Source organism: Scyliorhinus canicula, chromosome 13 (assembly GCF_902713615.1).
Source record: "Scyliorhinus canicula chromosome 13, sScyCan1.1, whole genome shotgun sequence".
NCBI classification, from domain to species: domain Eukaryota; kingdom Metazoa; phylum Chordata; class Chondrichthyes; order Carcharhiniformes; family Scyliorhinidae; genus Scyliorhinus; species Scyliorhinus canicula.
Genome location: NC_052158.1, coordinates 80,945,629 through 80,966,733, shown reverse-complemented (window position 1 = coordinate 80,966,733; position 21,105 = coordinate 80,945,629). Strand labels below are relative to the sequence as shown.

General features: G+C 47.2%; 1 protein-coding gene across 4 annotated transcripts in view; it reads right to left on the bottom strand.

Annotated features, from left to right (window-relative positions):
* Window positions 1-21,105, bottom strand: part of LOC119975899 (beta-galactoside alpha-2,6-sialyltransferase 1-like) — a 165,706-nt gene that overhangs the window by 39,013 nt on the left and 105,588 nt on the right. For 3 of the 4 annotated variants that reach the window (XM_038815830.1, XM_038815828.1, XM_038815829.1), the window contains exon 3: window positions 978-1,841. In XM_038815830.1, coding sequence (XP_038671758.1) covers window positions 978-1,791 — 814 coding nt within the window. In that variant the 5' untranslated portion in view covers window positions 1,792-1,841. Of the gene's footprint in view, window positions 1-977; window positions 1,842-2,601; window positions 2,675-21,105 lie in introns of those variants that run through there. The other variant, XM_038815831.1, reaches the window with a different exon arrangement.

Genomic DNA, 21,105 nt, shown 5'->3' with positions numbered 1-21,105 from the left:
ACTTTCGGGGGTAACACTGCCACATCCCAGCCCACCCAGAATGTGTTGCAGTTCCACAGCATCGCTGTACCTGTGAAACCACAAGTATCAGATTAGATAGCAAGTCTGCTGAGCGTTATTTGACCTTGGGAGCCCTCGCTCTGCCTTAATGTTACTGACCTGGGAAAATGCAAGTCCTAATTGTTTTGGAAGGCACTTTCCCTGCCAATTGAATGCCCTTGAGTTAAAAAACCTTTTGAGCCAACGGAAAGTTATGGTGCAGAAAGAGGCCATCCAGCCCATCGTGTCCATGCCGGCCAAAAAAAAAAGAAAAAAGAAACTTGCTGCTCATTTTAATCCTATTTTACAGTACCTGGCTTGTAGCCTTGCAGGATTCAGAACTTCAAAAGCAGACCCCAGATAGTTTTTAAATGAGTTACGCATTTCAAGCCTCAAGCACCAACTTAGGCAATGAATTCCAGAAGCATGCCACCCAAAAAATCTTTTCCTCATGTCCCCTCTGATTCTTCTACCAATCATCTTCGATCTGTGCCCTCTGGTAATAGACCCCTCACAATTTTCTGCATCTTTTTCTGTAACCCCAAGCAACTGCTGTCCTGCTGACATGTACAGTTAATCAATATCTCAGCATAATGGGATTCAGTCTGTACCTTGTCATCCTAATTGCTAGTCTTCAGCCTCTGAAGTTTATTTTTCTAGTAAGAAGTCTTACAACACCAGGTTAAAGTCCAACAGGTTTGTTTCAAACACGAGCTTTCGGAGCGCAGCTCCTTCCTCAGCTGAGGAAGGAGCAGTGCTCCGAAAGCTTGTGTTTGAAACAAACCTGTTGGACTTTAACCTGGTGTTGTAAGACGTCTTACTGTGTTCACCCCAGTCCAACGCTGGCATCTCCACATCATATTTTTCTAGTGGGAAAGAAAGCTTCACAAAACATTAACATGGAATTGCTGCAGTCAGAGGTTTATGCTGAAACTCACCTATTTCCATTCCCAGCCTCGATCGGAGGATAGAGCCAGCTGAGGCCACAACAGCACACGTCTTGAATGGGCCCAGTGCTTGGGTAAGATTTTTGTTTGGTATGCACTCTCGCCAGTCAGAGGTCGTGAAGGACTCATCTCCGTACTCAATGGACACCACCTGGACTCTCTGTTTCAGTTCACATAACAGTTCTTTGCTGTTGAGCTTCTTCAGCTTCTTTGTCCCGGTGAAGTTCACAGCATATTTATTCATAGAGACATAATTGTTTTTGACAGTCTGCAGGCGCCGGTTGAGGTTGTTCGACGAGCTTTCATCATTCCAAATCATCCACGAGTTCCACTGATTTTTGAAATTGAGCTTCACCTTATTGGATTTCGCTGCTGTGTTGGAAAAGATGCTGGATAAGTCCCCATTAACCACAGATGTGGGCGGGCGATTCTTTGAAACAGTTGTTTTTTTAAACCGAAGCTCTGATTTGCTGGACCCGTTCACTCTGCTGTTGTTTGTCCTCAAACTAATTCTGGAACTTAACAAATGGTTTTGTGCTGCCTCAAAGGTTTTCCAAAAGGAAGCCGGGGTGGCAAATGCATGATTTGGCTGAAGTATATCCTCTTTACCTCGCAATACCTCCTGTACGGCCCACTGAATGAAATTATATTGGAGGCCCTTGGCCTCTGTGCTGTTCAATCTATTTCTGAGCAGCAGGTTTCCTTTTTGACAGCACATTTTATAAAATACCATGTAGAGGCAGAGAACTGTGATGCTTGTAAAGAAGAAAACTTTCTTCATGGTCCAAAGTCTACGTCGAGCCATATTAATCCACAGTTCAATTCAACCTATCACTTGCCGGACAGTTTGGAAACCTGCAAGCAAAACAAAAGTCACATTTTAAGAGCTTCTTTCTGCTCATTTCAGCTGTCGGTCTTTGGCAGTTTGACAATAGCTTGCAGCTGGCTGCCTGAAACCTGCTTCCTGAAATAAGTAACACAAATACTACTCTGACACCAAACGATAAGAGCCGTTAGAGAAATGAATTAGCACAATTATTTATGGAAGAGCTAACTAAGTATTTGTCACATTGGTTTGGCTCAACTAATCTCACCGTCTTCTGAGTCATGAAGGTTCTGTAGGTATATTCGGAATTCAGATAAGTGAAAAAAAGACTTGAACTAGCAGTATGGAATGAAAAAAAGTTGGACTTGCTTTAATAATCTGCCTTGTTTAAAGAAAGAAGTGGTTAAAGATTCTTCAGGTGGGGATTTAATAATCGACCGACAAACCGAAATATAATGCTTTCATTCTGTTTCACAGAATTTCACTCCCTCATAACCCACACCAAATTCTCAGAGCACAGAGTGTAGGGGAAGAATGGGTTTCAAATGACACCAAACAGATTTTTTAAGAAAGTCCCACTGCTTCATACAGGGGAAAGCACTGGTAAAATGCAGAGAAACGAGTACAAAAAAGACAACTTCAGAAACATTTCCATGAGTCCCGTTAAATGGAGATATATCATTAACAGTATTACTAAATAACACGCTCTCCACCTCCCCCCCCCCCCCCCCCCCCTCCAGACATAAAGCACTTCATGAAGTAGCTCCTCTGGAAGATGAGGAACATTACCTTCATTGGAATCCTTCACCTTCACTACAGAGGATGATCTGCTGAACACCATTGTCCTTTTCGAACTACACTCACCTTCATTGCCTCTTTATTTTCCTCGACCGTAGCTAAACACCCTTGTGGTTTCGCTGCATCCTCTTCCTGTGCTCACACAAAACTCTAGTTTGCTTTTGCCAGTTTGAACAACATTCTTGATATAAATATCATTCTAAATATGTTTGTATTTGGTTGAGGGCAGATAACCACCTGGGAGTTAAAACCTCTTGAGTCACACATTACTATGGTCAGTGTAGGGTTAGTATAGCCTCACAGCTTTCCCACCACCCTTCCATCCGATTTTCATTTCTTTAGAGCCACAGTTTCTGGAACCTCAGCTTCCTCTTTCCTCAGGATTCCAGTGAATGCACAGGGCGCCCTGGGAACTTCAAATTTCCTTTTCCTTAGTAAAGACCAAGGCCAAATACTTGGCAAATGCTTTCTTTGTGATCATCACATATAAATTGACAATTTGTGACACTCACTTTTAATAATTATTGGGCCAGATTTTCCAGCCATTTCCCCCCTCGGTGGGTGAACAGTGCACCAGGAGCACTGTGACACTGTTGTACTCAGTCTCTGGTAAACTGTGGAGGACCGCCTTGTGCACAACACTCTTAGTAGTCGGATTTGACGCCGATGTGATTAACCGCTGGACTGATGCAAGACTGGAGGGCCTGACGAGACAGCAGCGGCCAGCTGTTTTAATGAGCTTCATGAGATGCAAATGGCATTTATGCCACCTGCCAGCAGGAAGATCAGCTTGGCATTATCCCGCCATTGAGAGAAATGCAATGCAGTTATACATCAATGGGTTTCTGACTTTTGTCTTTCCCAAGTCAGTCCTAACCCAATCCATTGTTCTAGTTTCTTTTCCTTCCTGGTAGGATCTTAAACCTCTGCCAGGGTTGGCCGTACAGGTGGGTCAGTGCTCAGGATGCTGTGGTCGAGGAAGGAGTTGGAGTTAGGGTGCAGGATGACATGGTGGGAACTGACGGAAGACTAAAGATAAAAGGCGACACAGTAATCTTTCACTTTTGCCACAACTAGTAAGTGGCAGTTTGAGCAATCAATTGTTTGGGATTAAACTGAGCAGAACTTCCCTCAACGAGCCCCCCCCCCCCCCCCCCCCCCCCCTCCCCCCCCCCCCCCCCCCTCTCCCACCCCACCAAATCTTTCATTAGAGTTCCAAGATTGTGCTGTTAGTTTGTCTGATCAATAATATGGACAGAAGAATCAGTGCTCCCATCGGGAAAGTGGATTGGGTGAGTAAATGAATACTGGATTTGTTAATGGTTTGTTGATTATGGTTTTAAGATACATAGATGATGGGCATTGTTTGATTATGGGCTGGGATCAGTTATAAAGAGCAGGCTCATCCTGGGTACAACAAGCTCAAGGTCTTTTGTTGCTGTTGGATGCAGCAGAGTCTGAGGTGCATCATTGGGCCCCTCCGGTCCCCCAGAAGCCTGTTTCTCGGCTGCGCGTTCGGTGGTGGCGGGATTCTATCTTCCCGCTGCTTGTCAATGGTATTTCCCATTGAAACCACCCAACAACGCCGCGAAACCCACTGGCTTCCACCGGAAAGAGTGAATCCCGATGTCTGGAGAATTCCGGCCGTGGTTGTAGTTTTTTCAGTTTCTGTTAAGATTGTGTCCTTTGGCATAGTGCTCCTTAAAGGGACTGGTGACTTCATTGAGGACAGTGCCTACAGAGGAGCCCTGAGAGTGGTGTCACGATCACCAGATGAACCCACAGTTGCCAAGGTTAATGGTGAGCACCAAGGTAAGTTTAGACAGGTTTCTAATTAAATGAATGAATCTATAAAGTAGAAAAATCTCTGTTTAATGCAGACTTTTACAAAAGAGGGGAGTTGATTTTTTAAATATTTACATATGTAGTGGTTGGGAATGGCACTCTGTTTATGCTAATTGTCAAGTGAAATTTGTTTGGAGAATGCAAATCCTTTGGCAGGTTGATATTGTTGATAACGATGAAAAAGGTTTTGGATATTTAAATGTGAAACTTTTATCATTACCACAAATGTTGGCAAAATGCAAGTTCACCCAGTTGCCAACCCTCCAGGTTTGACCTTGAGACTCCAGGTACTGAAGATCAATCTATCCGACAACGCCCTGAGCCACCCATTTGGTAATCAAGGGTCTTTTTTTGCTTTCCAGTTGGCGTAGAAAAGCAGCCCTACGCAAGGATGGACTGGCCGGGCAACCCATGGTGAGCGAGTGGAGGTGTGCAGTTAGGAAGGGCAGAAGAGATCATGTGATGAATTCTCCAGGATAACGTTCAACTGGAATTGGCAACCCTGTCATTGTGCCGTTTTCCCTCAGGCTAGCCTTGAACTTCCCATGGTGGTCACAACTCCCAAGATGCTCAGACACATTTAGCCTTGCTCTATCTCAGAAGTCATAGCAGGATCTCGCAACATTATGATCGGCAGAATTAATGACACATGGGAAAAAGCGGGGACAGTGCTGGAAAATGAAAACCATTGCCAGATAAGGCGGAGAAATATTCCAGTTGTAAATTCTAATATTATTATTGTCACAGTAATTAAAAGGCACCTTCCTCCTTTTCATTGGGAGTTTTCTTTAATCCAGTTTGTATCTCTCTATTCAGCATCATTGCCTAATTTGTTTTAAATGACTCCCTGTCTCTCTGATTTCCTGCTCCTGTTTCCATCCAACGCCTGCAGGCTCTCCGTGATTTGCTGCTCTTTTAAAATCATGGAAAATCTTGTGCGCAGGTTTTGTTGCTGCCACATCACCAGGGGACATGAAGTAATTCATGCATGAGTCTGGCAGACAGTTCAGGAAATTTAAGTCTTATTAGTGTGTCACCTAAAAGCCAGGCTGCACATGGAGGAATAAACTGCAGTCACAGTCAAGTCTTCAGCAAGCTAAAACATTGTGAGGAACTATATTCTCCAGGCAAATATTTCATTTCCAGCGTTCCTCCACTTTTAACATGGACAAGTGAATTACTGAAATGTGACGCATGATGGTGGAACCAAAGACGTTTACAACACTGAGGTGGCCATTGTGTTTGTGTCAGCTCCTGATTAGAGTAACCCAATACTAACCTTCCTGCCCATGCTCTCCCCAAGCCAGGTATCTCTCCCGGCTTCAAATATTCATTTGTTTTCAAGAAGCAATAGTCTCTGTTTCAACCACAATCTGTGGCCCCAGGTACAGGAATTATCCCAAACTGTTTTCCTTACTGTGAGATTATTTAAAATCTATCATCCTTCGATACTGATTTCACTCCACCCATCCCCCCCTCCCCCCCTCCCTACCAAACAAAGGAAATTGTTCTTGATTATTCACACTATCAAAATTCTTCACAATTTTAATGACCTGAGGACACCGGGGAGAGGGGAGGGGTTAGGTCGGGGATGGGGGGGGGGGTTGGGAGCTGGGGGGGGGCTAGGGAGGCGGCATTATCGGGAATGTGTACAGCACATTGAACAATCTTTTGCACAAACATTGAGATGCCTCTGTCGCTTTCTTCCGCAATGCGGGCTGGCCCCCGGATCCTTTGCCTATCTCTCCAGGCACCCACCCCTCCCCGTGGCACCTACCCACCCTCCAGCCGTGGTCATGTCCCGGGAGCTGTGTCCCTTCTCCTGTGTGTTCAGATGTTGGCTGCTGTGTGTGTGGTGTTGACTCCCACACAGTGTCCAGGCATCAAGGTGCAAACGGAATGATAGGCAATGACTCCCACATGCTACATGACCCGCCTACCCATGGGAACTCGCTTGGCACGTGTCAAGTGCTTACTTAACCACGATTGCCAATTCCCTATCAGCGATAGAATTCTGCCGCGCAGCCAGAGGCCTCAGCAATCGGTGGGGGTTATGGGTGATCGGTGGGGTAGACGGGCAGGGACGGGTTGCCCCCGGAATGGGATCGGGATCCAGCATGGTGGTGCCGTGAGCGACTGCCCCCAGTTGCCCCCGCCCTCCCTCCCCAGTGTTCCCCCCAACCTCCCACGGCGGCCCACCCTTGTGGAGGGTCCCCCACCCCCCGATGAGCACTGGGGTGGCAAGCCCAGTGCCCCCATTCTCTTTCCTTGTTAACAAAGATTGCTACTCACCTCGGCTCCCCATGGAAGCACTTCCGCCAGATTCACATTTTTCAGAAGGAGTACTAATCGGTGCCAGTGTGAGCATTTGTTGGGGAGGCCGTACAATGGCAGGAGGCCGTTGGATGACAGGCGGCTCTCGTTAATTGAATGGAAATGGGATGTAAGTGGTGATAATTGGTTTCTCGCCACGCTATGCTGGGATTCTGATTTTGCCTACGGGAGCAGGCCAGTTGCATCGCAAACTGTTTGGCACTTGGCGCGGTTCGTGTTTTTGGCCTCTCTCGCTATTCACCGTCCTCGGGATGCTTCTGTGGGAAAGCAACAAGGCCGGAAGATCGCGCCCAGTATCTTTCCTTAAATAAAGGAACCAAAACTGCTGACAGTAATCCAGATGTGGTCTCACCAGTATCTTGTGCAGTTGCAAAATGATTTCTCTACTCTTCTGCTCCAACCCCCTTGAAATAAGGGCCGACATTCCATTACTGTACTGACTACTTGCTGCACCTGTGTGCTAGCTTTCTGCATTTTGTGCTAAGCGCCCCAACTCTGTTCTGATATACTTGTCGAAAGATTTTTAACTATTGCGAACCTTTCTGGCCAGTTAACTCAAATTATTTATTATCTCAGTGAACCTTTCAGGTCCAAAACATGCCCTTTTTCTGTTTTCTCGTTGAACCTTGCTGTAGCGTGGTCACCATTTCACCTACTCTGACAGTCCCTTCATCTCTCATACAGCAGATAATACATCACACGTACAGTTTGTCAGGCACAGCACCTGTTTCAGCTGTGCCTGATCATTCTGACAACCAGCGGTTCATTGATTTACCAAATTGGTTCCGGATACATTTGAGCAGAATGCAAGAGGCAAGAACGAGGCGCCAATTTTACATGAGCCATTGGACAGAAATTTTGAGCAATTCTTTATCATATACATTTGGTAAACTAAAGCAGTATCTTTAGTGAACACACAAGATTATTGGGTTACAGAATGATCGTCTCTTGACTACTGCAACTGAAGTTCAATTGCACTACATAAGCCTCTCCATAACTGTGACAAATCTACACTACCTCTTCAGCAATGAGTGGGAAAGGTGTTGTAGTGAGCCAAAAAATCAGAAATGATTTTAAGAATTCTCTGGCATTTTCTTTCTCTCATGAACAAAATTCTGGGACTGGATTCTCCACACCCTGATGCCAAAATCGTGTTCGGTGACAAGGCGGAGAATCGTTTTCCCGAAAGAAATCTGGACCGGCGTCGGTTCCACGATTCCCTCCCCCCCCCCCCCCCCCCCCCCCGAAAAGTGAGGCGGCTGCGGACCGATCGGAGGGCAGGGGGGGCCTCATTCAGGACTGGGGGCTATGTGTGCGGGTGGTCCGGGTCGGGCGAGCGGCCGATCTGGGGCACCATTTCGGTGGTCTTGGCCCACTAGAGGTCGCCGCTGTGTGCATGCGCGGCCTCTCACCTGGAAGTGTGGGCAGCTGGAGCTGAGAGCTCCACAACAGCTGCCTGCTAGCCCCTTGCAAGGCTGTGAATCTGTGGCCTTTTGACACCAGTTTTCCCGGCATAAAAGACCACAGTTTGAATGACTGCATGGCGACATAGTCCCCAAAATGGAGAATTCAGCCCCCGAGCTCATTGGTAAACTCAGATAGGGAGCTGGATCCTCCGCGTGCGGGATGGTCCATTTTGCCTGCAGCCCGGGGGTTTCCCGACGGCAGGGACTGCCCACAATGAGAAACCCCATTGACCGGCCGGCGTAACGGAGCATCCCGCTGGCGTGCTGAAATAGAAATGTGGCGCACCGGGGCGGAGAATCCAGCCCAGGGTTTCAGATGTACTCCAGGAAGGTCGCAGTAGTGAGCAGAGCACTTGCGGAAATTCCAGCAAGTTATGGCCAACGACATTAGTCACTGGGAAATCCACACTTCTCTGACACTCGCCATATGCTGTCTAGTGACCTTGGGGCAGGGCTCTCTGTTTGGGAAACATAGATTCTTCCGGCGCAGTAAAATCGCTCATGTCTGCGCTGGCGCTAGGAGCAGCGCCCAGGAGTGATTCACTCTCCTCGTTGAGATCTCCCCCTGTTTGCGAGATAAAGACCCCCACCGTATCAGAGACCCCTCCCACTTTGTAATGTGTTTTGGCTTTCTATGAAGTAACAGCTGCTTTCTGTACTTCTGTCTGAGGCAGCAGATGAAAGGGACGATTAAGTGAAAAAGCAGTGATTTTTTTTCACTGATTCTGCCCGGTCTGCTCTTTAGCTTCCAGGCAGTGGTGACTGATGGGGGGTGTCTGATACAGGGAGGAGTCTCTGATTGGGTTGGGTTCTCTGATGAGTGAGGTGTCTGAAATGGGGTGTTTCTTCAATGCAGGGGTCTCTGATATGTGGTGGGCTAGGGTGGGCAGGATTTCTGTTGTGGAGGGAGGGGGCACTCTGATGGACTTTGGGGGCACCTACGTTACATACCTACCCCCTTGGCCTACTGTGAGGTCCACTGCGTCAAGGCCATGCTTAACAATGCTTGCACCAATCCACGTTTAAGGTGAATCTCGGGCGAGAGGACTGGGGCACCACGGAGGCATGGAGAATCGGGCTTCCAGCCCATTAATCGGATGCAAATGGGTTAAAATTACATATTTACATCCTCCAACCGGGGGTGTGTGTAGCCTGCTACTGCCAGTCCCATTTTTTGCCTGATGCGCAATTTACCGTTGCACCGGGAACTTCATTACCAGCGGCAGGCAGCGGTGAATCCACCCTATGCTTCATACAAGTAGTCATTTTCATGAACGAACCTAACATGTATTAGGAGGTATGAAAGGCCTCAAGTTAGTCCTCTCCTATTTTGAATAAATCAAATAAACTGAGGGACAAATTAAAGAGGCAGCTCCTTCAAGGGATACTGTCTGAAACAAAAGCAAATCACAAATAAACTTAAAACACTGAAACAAAACCTGATTAAGAGGGTCAATAAGGTACCCCAGTCCCCTGGTGCCCACCAAACATGGAAGGTCTTGACGGTGCTGGTCGGCACAAGGGACACCTCACCATGAATGTAGTCACAGTAGATGACAAACAGTCAGGTCAACACTCTCCTCTGACTGAATACCCAATGCATATGTATGCTTCCAGGAAGGAGTATGGATAGCAATTGGTTGTGAGATCCATTGGGTGTCATGGCTAATAGCCTTTTTAACTATATAAATAGGATTTCCAAGCTGTGTTACTTCCCTAACCCATGCCATATTTCACCCACACACCAAAAGGAATAGCAAGGCTTGGGGAGTAAAAAGGGATGTTATCCTCAAATTAATAATGATTACGTTAATGTTGTTGGAGAAGCTGGTTAAATAGCCACTAAACTCTCAGCTTGTTCTGTGAACTGATATTAATATAAATGTAACCATTTGCTGTAAGTTTGTTACATTGTACTCTCTCTTGTAATCTGAGGTCACGTGATTTGATCAAATTGGTCACACCAAGGGCAAGCACAGTGTTACACGAGGGAGATATTAAGAAATTGGGTCCAGAAATGAGACTCCAACGTAGCAGGCAATTTAGGGGTTAAACAGAATTGGGAAAAAAAACCTGTTAGCACAGAGTCAAAGGGGTGCACCCTCACCTGATTGAGATACATTGTCCCAGTCAGACTGAAACCCATTAGTGGAAATGCACATGATGACCCAGATCCATTGTTCTTCGGGACACTCCTGCCTGACCAGCTATTAGCCCATTGCAGGGTCTGTTGGCCTCTTTATCTGTCAACGGGATTAGTTGCATATCAATAACCTGGCTCTGTCCTTTAATATAAAAGGGAGTGGGCAATTAAACAGCCAAGATAATGGAAAAACCCAGCAGAGAACTTTCGTTGAGGTGATGTGGGGAGCTTAGGGAGAGAGGGGAGAGAGAAAGAGAGAAAGGAATGCTGTTTTGAAGAGTTACAGAAAGAAGTCTTTGGAAATCGACTGAGCAGGTCATGAAAGTTGCCACGAGGCATGTTTTGGAAAAAGGGTTAAAAAAAAGTCACTACCAGAAGAAAAAATGCTACATAAATACATGTATTGCCTTTGTCTGTCTGTGAAAGTGGCTGCATGTTCTGTTACAGTGGTATTTAATGGGAACTAGTGTGATAAGATTAAGAAACTGTATGTAATCTGTTATTGTTAGAGCTTAAGTTTAAAAGTTTAAATATGGTTTTCTTTAGTTTTAGTAAAGTTTGTTTGTAAAATAAATAAGCTCTCTTGGTTACGGGGAACAGGAAGAAAATTGCGGAATTGAGGCCAAGATCTGATCAACTGTGATTTTATTGGATCAGACCCAAGGGTAAGTTGGTCTATTCGTCTAACTTATGCTCTTATTGTATAATAAAGGAAACAACTGAGTCAAAACAAATTGTAACTCATGCATAATTAGGGTTTGATATCTGAATAGAAAATGGAGGATGCGAGATATAGAGCGCAAATGAACAGAAATGAAACAAGAGTCCCGTATCGGGCGCATTTAGCCAGGTGTTTCCCAACGCTGGCAGTGCCAAAGAATGACCCCGCTATTAAACAGGACTCTGCTTCATTTCTGGGCCTTGGTGAGGATCGCCCTGCCAAGGCTGCACTTAGACTCACTTCCTGCACTAACGAGCTCTGCTCATCAGTAAAGGAAAAGATTTTTAAATGGTGCCCCAATCTCCAAACACGGTCTTCATACTCCCCCCGAAGCTCCAACTTACTAATTTAGGGGGTCATCGAGCCCCTTGCACCCCACCTCATAAGGGAAGGGCATCCCTGGGTTTGACCCCTGGCATGGGCAAGATGCCACCTGGCACCCAGGCAGTGCCATCTGGGCTCCTGGCAGTGCCACCTGGGTGCCACCCTGGAAATGCCTGGGTGTCCAGATGGCATTGCCGCTGTGCCCAGATGGCATTGAAGGTGCCAGGATACCATGCTGCCCAGATCCCAAACTTCCAAGGGCCCCCTACTGCCTGGAAACACCACCCCCTCTCAAAGTGCCAGTATACCTGGTCCACATTTGTGGAGACCAGTGCTAAACGGTGCCACGCGAGGTCTTCCAGGCTGTGTAGATCCGATGTCGACTTATTGAGACTAACTGCTCACTTGAATGTGAAAATCTGGATCCTGGCCTCAATGGGCAGGATCCAGGTTGCACTGGTAAATCTTACGAGAGGCCGCGCTTGAGATTTACCAGTCTTGTCACATCCCGAATCGGGTGCGACGTGACCGACAGATCGCACCCGTAATCTCAAAAGATTTTCAGTTAATATTTCTACATCCATACATTCTCAGAAAAGCTGCATTAGGGAGCATATGGGAGCCACAGTGGAGACATCTGTTCTGTCCCCGTCTCCCACTGTGACTTCAGCAAACTGGCAATTCTCAGATGTGGTACAAGCTCTGATACATTGCAATTTCTCTTTCCTTTCAAGTGAAAAATAATGTTTCAAAACTCTCAGTAAACAAACTTCCACTTGTATATAAAGTTGAATCTTGAAAAGCATCTCGAGATACTCGATAGAGGTTTAAGCAAAATATATACCGAGTCAAAATAGAAATTCGGGGTTGTACTTTCCTCACGGAGGTGGAATACAGGAGCTAGGCCTGTCTTTTCCCACCTCTGCTGAGAGTTTAACTGGGCGCGCCTTTAATTGATATGAAGACAGTTTCACGTCCACCTATTAAGAGTCAGCTAGGAGGGGGTGGCGGGGCAAGAATGGAGGTCAGTCGCATGAGGTGTAAGTCTCATTTTGGCACCCCATGACAGCCATTACTGAGGCTGCTGGTTATCCTGAGAGAGATCTAGGATTTGTGCCAAAGCTTTCCACTTCATCAGAGGGAAGCGAGCTGTCACAAGAGAGAAGGGGGCCAGGCACACTGGGGAGGACAGACTCTTATTTCCTTGATGCTGACCTGGATTTCATTCCAGAGGCCTCCGTCAGTGGCCCCACAGAGGGGTGAGTAGCCATCTTTTCAAGGGATTTTTTCTCTGATCCTGCTCCTATAGAATTTATCCAGGCAGTCTAAAGGGTTGGAGTGAAGATCTGAAGTAACCTGGACTGCTGAAGGATGAAAGAGGATGGAAGCAGCCAGGAAAACAGGTGCACATTTCGTAGATCATAAGACCATAAGACGAAGGAGTAAAAGTAAGTCATTCGGCACCTCGAGTCTGCTCCACCATTCAATGAGATAATGACTGATCTGATATGATATTCCTCAACTCCATTTTCCCACCTTATCTCCATAACCCTCGATTCTATTACTGATTAAAAATCTGTCTATCTTAGCCTTGAACATTCTTAACGATCCAGCCGCTACAGCCCGCTGCGGTAAAGAATTCCACAGATTCACTACCCTCTGAGAGAAGAAATTCCTCCTCATCCCTGTCGTGAATAGGGTTAATCTTAAAATTCCTAAATGGGCTGTTCTCGTTGTGGTTGCAGACAAGTTGAATATTGAAGTAATAGAATCCCTTCTCATTAATTAATCTCACCTGCCGGCCATTTGGTACGCTGACGCAATCAACAATGTTCTGTAATTGGTGGGATCCAATAATGGCAGCAAAACCCTACGGTTACTGAAACTGCCATATTTGATATTGTGAAGTTGTGATATTTGATATGTTGTGAAGCCTTGGCGAAGAGAGCATTTGTCAACTGGGCGGGGTAGAGGTGTACAGCTGTCTTTGAGATGCCGCAGACGTCAGCAGCTAACACTTGGAAGGATCCAGCAGCATGATAATTCAAAGTGGGGGAATGAGGTTAAGCTCTTAACAAGCCGCAATCTCAATTGGTGCTGAGGGCAGAATGTTCGCAGACTCACTCTCTGCTGTCACAAAAATGTCCAACCTGGCGAATGGAGGCAGCAGGCAGGACGTCAGCGCAGTTCCATTTTCCTCCATTCAGACTCGATCCCAGTAGTGACCGTCCGACCGTAGGAGGCAGGGCCAAAGAAATTAGTCGAACGGGATGGGTCTCAAAGACGCTCTTCAAAGATCAGAGGAAGGTGGAAAGATGAAAGAGTTGAAGACGTGCCTACCGATCACGGGGAATGCAAAACAGACCAGAGGAATGGAGAATTCCAAAAGGGACTGGAGAAGGCCACAGTGATGGGAGGAACGTAAACAGAAGAATGAGAATTTTAAATGTGAGGTGTTGGGAGTAAGTGGAATGAGAATGGGAATAGAATTCGGTGATGTCTGGGCAGTGGACTGCAATGGGGTCGGCTGCCTATTGCTATGAACAGATGCCTTGCATTTTGGTGTTGCAACCTCATTTAAATCTGGCTGGTGAGCTATGGGACATCAAACAGCCATCCTAGCGCAGCTTGGCCGATCGGTGAGGTCTAATGGTGAGGGCCCTTTCTAAATGAAGCGAACTGCAACGCTGTGATTATGGAAAAATATGGCTACCATTTTGAGGATGTTACTGCCACATGAATGGCAGACAAAAGGATCAGTATCAACCCTGGTGCATTATGCCATGCTTTCATAGATCGCCTTATAGAAAATCGATAATGTTAGCCTAAATGATAAAACAGAAGTAACTATTCAAATAATGCTTATACCTAAGTAATAATGGCCTGTCAAATGTAACAATAATATTACATTCATAGAATTTGCAGTACAGAAGGAGGCTATTCGGCCCATCGAGTCTGCACTGGCTCTTGGAAAGAACCCCCCACCTAAGCCCAGGCCTCCACCCAATCCCCGTAACCCCGCCTAACCTTTTTTAGACACTAAGTGCAATTTATCATGGCCAATGCACCTGGGCTGCACATCTTTGGGTTGTGGGAGGAAACCCACTGTTTGAAAAAATAGATTTAAAACGCTTTGAGAAGTTCACATACAGATATATGAGACACCATACGCGGGATTCTTTGTTCTGCCAGACCCATTTTCTGGTGCGGTGCGGCACCGCCCCTCCCGCCAGCAGCGGGATACCCTGTTCTGGCAACTGCTTATTATAATAATCTTTGTTATTGTCACAGTAGGTTTGCATTAACACTGCAATGAAGTTATTGGACAAAGCCCCTAGTCGCCACACTCCAGCGCCTGTTCGGGTACACAGAGGGAGAATTCAGAATGTCCAATTCACCTAACAGCACGTCTTTCAGGACCTGTGGGAGGAAACCCACGCAGACATGGGGAGAATGTGCAGACTCCGCACAGACAGTAACTCAAGCAGGAATCAAAACCAGGACCCTAGTTCTGTGAAGCAACAGTGCTACCACTGCTACCGTGTCGCCCATGTGGCCAACCCCGACGCTGTCGGGAAATTCACGGGCGCAAGTGTGCTGCCGACAAAGCAGAGGACCTTGCCGACGGAGAATCCCGCCCATGTGTCCAATACAGTTCTGGGGAAAGTTCCTAACAAAATGTTAATTCAGTTTTCTCGATCAGCTGCTGGCTAAATTACGCATTACCAGCTTTCTTTCGTTGCATGGAATATATTTTCAGTAGTCGATGGTTGACAGTTTTGCATTGGCTTTCACTGAAAATTGGCCAGATTACAACAAAGTGCTGTGTCAAGCATGCTGCTAATGCTGAGGTAAGTGGATTGTTCAAAATTTATTGTAAGAGCGATTTGTTGCTTTGACCTGAATTACAGGCATGTTTCCTCTCAATGTTTCATGGCTCATTCAGAATTCTGGCCTTTCTTTTTCTATTGAAAACTAAATCTTGAGTGCTTGCTTTTCCTTTGAGTGAGCATCACGCTGTACCTGTTTGTGTAGAATGTGAGCTGATGGTCCTTACGGTGCTGTTTCAAGCAATTGTCACTCTTTATCCTCACTCTCAGCTTAGGTCTACATTTTAGATTTTCTATGAGCTGAATCAATCTCATACAAGCAAAAAAAAGTCTTGATTTCGAAAAGCACTTTGGAAAAATAAGTCCCTTTCTCTCTACTGACCTAATTCTCATTCTTTCCTTTTACTTGTTGACTTTTATTTTCCATACTTTAAAATTACAACTTGAATTTTTTTCTCCAAACCCTTTATTCCTAAAAATTAAAAAAACGGAGAAACTATTTTTTCATCCCTCATTCGCCATTCAGTAGGAGCATCTTTTTTCAATAAAAATATTCTTTAGTTGGCTTGAAGTCAAAGTCGTTCTTTGCAATTTAAACCCCAATAGCTGCAGGTTGACAAAGCCAAAATCTAACATGGAAAATCACCTCACTCTTCAAACACTTTCACAACCGGTGTTCATTGGACAGCATTTGTATCAAATAACATTCGTGGGTTCAACTAAAGGGCTTGCAACTTGTGGTAAGATTGGTCAAATAATGCGATCTAACCAAAATAAAAGAGAGTGCTTTTCTGGGCGGGATTAGCAGGGTCATTTCCGGCACTCGTAGCTGGAAATACCCCGCTATCTAACGGCAATCTGTCTTGTTTACATGCCCCGATGGGGTATGGCCACCTGAAGCAACACTCAGTGTCATTTCCTGAACTGAGGATCTCCAACAAGCGGAGCTCCTCAGTGCACAAAGGGATTGGGCACTCCCTGATCTCACAACCCTCCGATGCAAATCCCGGGCCCATCCAATACCCCAACTCACCTGTCGGGGTGTCCTCGGACACCCGCACCCCACCATATATGGGCAGCGCATCTCCAGACCCGATTCCCAGCACGGGCACAATTCCAACTCGGTACCTTGGCATTGCCAGCCTGGCACTGCGACCCGGGCACCCTGGCAGTGCCAGACTGGAATCCAGGTGACATTGCCAGGGTGCACAAGTGAAACCAGGTGGGCAATGTCAAGGTGCCCGGGCGGCACCAGCAATGCGAGGGTGCCAATCTGCCAGGAGGTTGACCACCTGGGAGCCTCCAATCACCTGGGAGACACCCCGCCTACCGTCCTGCCTGGTTCCTGTTTGTGGGGACCAGTACTGAATGGCACCCATCTGGGGTCTCCTCTGTAAGGACGATAGATGCCGGTTTGATCTGGCCAAGGCAGAGGTAAGTCACCTTCTAAGCCAACTTCACTCTGTAAGACTGGATCAGTGTGGGTGGGATCAAGATCGTGACGTCTCGTGAGATCTGGTTAGATCTCGTGAGGCGTAATGGCCATCAGGAAGCCCGGGGGAGCCCATTCCGGACATCTACTGGTCACGTTGTGCTCCTGTTCAGTGCCCCGATGCCCCCAAGAATGGTTGGGTGTGGGGTTCTGCTAACTTTTATTGATTGCGGGGGGGAAGGCTGCCCCACTGGGGTTGAGGAGGTTGCCATGTCGGCGGGAGGTCGCATTGTCCATCCGTGGGTGTGTGCGCGGGGGGGGGGGGGGGGGGGGGGGGGGAGGGGGGGGGGGGGAGGGGGGGGGTGGACACTCAAGCTTATTTTGTGATTGGATCTTCATTTCAAAATGGCGCCCTGATCACTGAGGACCTGGTCAGGCCAACGTGTTTAATTCTCTGCTGCCAAAATAAATTCTGGACGGGAATACCCGACCAACCCAACGCGTGTTTTTCAGCAGTAAAGGCGGCTCGCCAGCAGGATTTACCAACCCCGCCATTGTCAATGGGATTTCCCGGTGAATGCATCCCTCATCGCCGGGAAACCCAGAATATTCCACCGGCGACAACAACGAGTAGATCACGCCCTAGTGTGGGCTAGGCCAGAGAAAACACCTCTAGCCCCCAAAAAATAAAGGGCGGGATTCTCTGGCCACGTCCACCCGGTGATCGGACAATCGCGCCATGGTCAATTGATTTCTCCATTGTCGGCGTCTCACCTGTGGAGTTCTTGCAGAGAGCAGGGTGGAAGAATGCCACCTGAAGATGTGGGTGAACCCAAGTCTGGCTCTCACCCAAAAAGCCGGCGGGAAACACCTAGCCAAATTTACTCAAAATGACAATCAGGGTGCGATCCAATGACCACACTGCGCCCGAAAAGCAACTCGCCGCGGCACAGCTTTCTGATAAAAGTCAGGAGACCCCACTCCCAGGATCTACCCGGCTCATGAGATACAATGCAATCTTGCAAGACGTTACGATGTAAATCCCGCCCATTGTGGGCAGGATCACTTTTTGATTCATCTGCATATTAGAGCGAGACAGTTAGCCTCACTAATGTGCATCTTCCCAGGTGCCTGAGGCTTTGGGATTCATCCCCTTTGACTCGGAGTCCACAGGTAAGTGCCGGTCAGCACTGGTCCCCACAAACAGAGACCAGACGGAACTGCAATCGTAGAAGTCTCCCAGGGGATCAGAGGCCACCAGCTCTATGCCCTTTGGGCAGGATGGAGCCTTGGCATTTCTGGTGCCAAGTACTGAAGTACCAGCATCCTGGAAGTGCCACCTGGGTGTCAGCCTAGCACTGCCATGGTGCCCAGGTGGCATTGCCAGCGGCATGGCACTGCCAAGCTGGGATTGTTTGTGCGCGCATGATTGGGCCGCAGGTGCCCTATGTGGATGTTGGGGACGTGCAGGGGCAGGCCAGGGACCCTCCCATAGTGCGTTTGGGCTGGGAGGTTGTTGGGGATTGCTTCGGGTGCCTCAGAGATTGGGCCACCATTTAAAAATGGCGTCCTGATCTCACGCTACACTGGGGTGTTCCGGCGAGTGGAGTTCTCCAGTATACAAAAATGTGCTGTGTGGCCTCGACCACCTTTCCCACTGAGGTCCCTTTTGCGTTGTATAACCGTGTTTCTCGCCGCTGAGAACGCCTGGAAACATGCGGCTAAATACGCTCACTGTGGGCCTTTGTTCCCATTGAGGTGAATCGAGCCCGCAGTCATTTTTCTGGGTGAATTGCACCCAAAATGAAGTTTTTTTTTCGACTGTAGATTATGGTACTCACCAGGGGCTCTGATCAACTGGTTTGAGCTGGGTATGTTTTGTTCCTGTCAGCAAGCAATCAGCCCACAGAAAATAAACAGGCAACATCCAAAATGCTCTCTTTCATTTGCTGCACTAAACGGGTGTTCAACACTTTGATGCACAATTTGCCTGGGATTGACTATTTATTACAAAGTTACGGTTTATCGCTCTCTCGCTCTCTCCCTCCCCATATTCTCATCCACAAATTTTCTGAGCCTCATCCATTGGACATTCCCATCCTGACCCCACACCTGTAGCCCCTGGTTCTCCCAAACCCCACCAACATAAACATTCCTCACCGTGAAGAGAGAGAGGAAAAAAGAATCATCACAATAAAGCAAAAAGAGACTAACATCCACCATAAAAACAACTGAACGGACCCGCAGCAGTCTCTGCGCGGATCCTTCAAAATATTTATAATTTTATTTGTCTTCTGTCAAGGTATACCGGGCATACTTTCTCTGCATCTCTGCCACACTATATTGAGTGCATTTTATGTTCTTTGGCTACTTCCCCCAACTTAATAACCAAAGATCTGCATTCCACATCTCCAGGACGCGCACACCAAAGCAAAACCAAATCCTGCATTCTTCTCCTCAAATATCCACATACATCTAGTACTGGTAGAGATTACTGGATATAAATTTGAAGCATGAGCCCTGGGTGGAATTTCCCACCCCTGCCTCCCCTCCATCATCTGAGCAGCATGCAAATGGCCAGGTGAATCCGTCATTACCAAGGCTGCTTGTGTGCCAGGTGAGTGTGCAAAATGAAAAGTATATTATCCAAATGGTAAGAGTTTGCAGAGCTCCGATATGCAGAGGGATCTGGGTGTCCGAGTACATGAATCACAAAAGTCTACAACAACTAATTAGGGAAGCTAACAGAATGTTATAATTATTGTGAAGAGAATTGAATGCAAAGTAGGGAGTTTATGCTTCGGTCGTACAGGGCACTGGTGAGACCACATCAGGAGTGCTACATAATGTATTTAAGGAAGGATGGAAATACATTGGAAGAAGTTCAGAGAGAGTTTAGAAGAGGAAGAGAGAACTTGATTGAAACAATGTGATCCTTGGGGGTCTTGACAGGGAGAATATGGAGAGGATGTTTCCTCTTGTGGGAGAGTCTAATACTAGGTGTAAGTGTCCTTCCTGTTGATTACCTTAGATCCCCTTTTGTATATTTTGGCTGTTATGATTTTGATCCATGGGTATAATGGGCATGTATCTTTAGGTCAAGCAGCAGAGAGAATGAGGAATTCAAGAAGTTGCAAAACAGTATAGTTCTCGTTTTCAAGCAGCAGAACTCAAAATCTGTGGCACCCAGGAAATGGGCAGGGACTCAGTTCGATTGGTTGGCTGGTCACCAATGAATTGGCCAAAAGGCCGAGTTCTGCCCGGCAACAGGTGGTGTTTGGATCCTGCCGGAGTAGGATGATTTCCGGAGACATAAGGTTGGATACCTAAATGATGAGAATCAAGGACTTGCTCTCTCTTGCTCTTTCTCTCTCTCTTCCTCCCTTATTTTTCTCCTTGATTTCAGAAACTGCAGAGACCTGAAAGAATCTACAGTGCAAACTATTACAGACTGGAAAGCAGAACTCTGGACCCGAAAGCCTGCTTTGAATGAAGGTCTGCTTGAAGACAACCATCTGAAAAAAAAACTCTTTATCATTTATTTATTAATTTGTCTCCCTCTCTTCCCCTTTGTGTTTGTTTGTCTTGTGAGTAGAGAGTGAGGGCAAGTTAAAGTGGGGGGTTAGGAATTAGATAATAGTTAACCAGTTTATTTTGACTGATTTTCATTATAGTTCTTGTTAACAAAAAAGTAATTGTGTTTAAATTTATAAACCTGGTGACTGTAATTATTGGGCAGTCAAGGGCCAAAGACTTCAGGAGTTAGATTCACTGCTCCCCAACGGCGAAATCACTTTTCGATTTGGTGTCGAAATCGGGATTGGCATCGGTTTCTCCACTCCCTGAAAATTGGCGTACCCGAGAAATACGCCGCACCGAGTATACACCGCCTCAGGCCTGAGGCCCCCCCAGCAATGCTCCATTGCCGACTGGCCGAATTCCCGGTGGCATGGCTTATGTGTGCTCACACCGTCTGGGATCCCTCGCGTGGCGGCTGCGGACTCAGTCCGGGGCCGCCACAGTCGGGGGAGGGCCTATCGGCGGGCAGGAGGGGGCTTCATTCGGGGCTGGGGGTAATGTGGGTGGGCGGTCTGGGGTGCGCGAGCGACCGATGCAGGGCACTACTTTGCCAGTCCAGGTCCATGGGCTGCGTCTGCCATGGAGCACGGTGCGGCTGCTGCAGGCCACCGCCGTGCGCATGCGAGGCCACTGAACCGGAAGTGCTTGGGGCCGTATCGGCAGCTGGAGCTGCGAGCTCTACAGCGGCTCCCTGCTAGCCCCCAGCAGAATGGGGAATCTGTGGCCTTTTGACGGCGGTTTTCCTAGCGTAAAAGACCACAGTTTTCACAACGGCGTCAGCACTTAGTCTCAAAATCGGAGAACCTAGCCACAGGTATTTT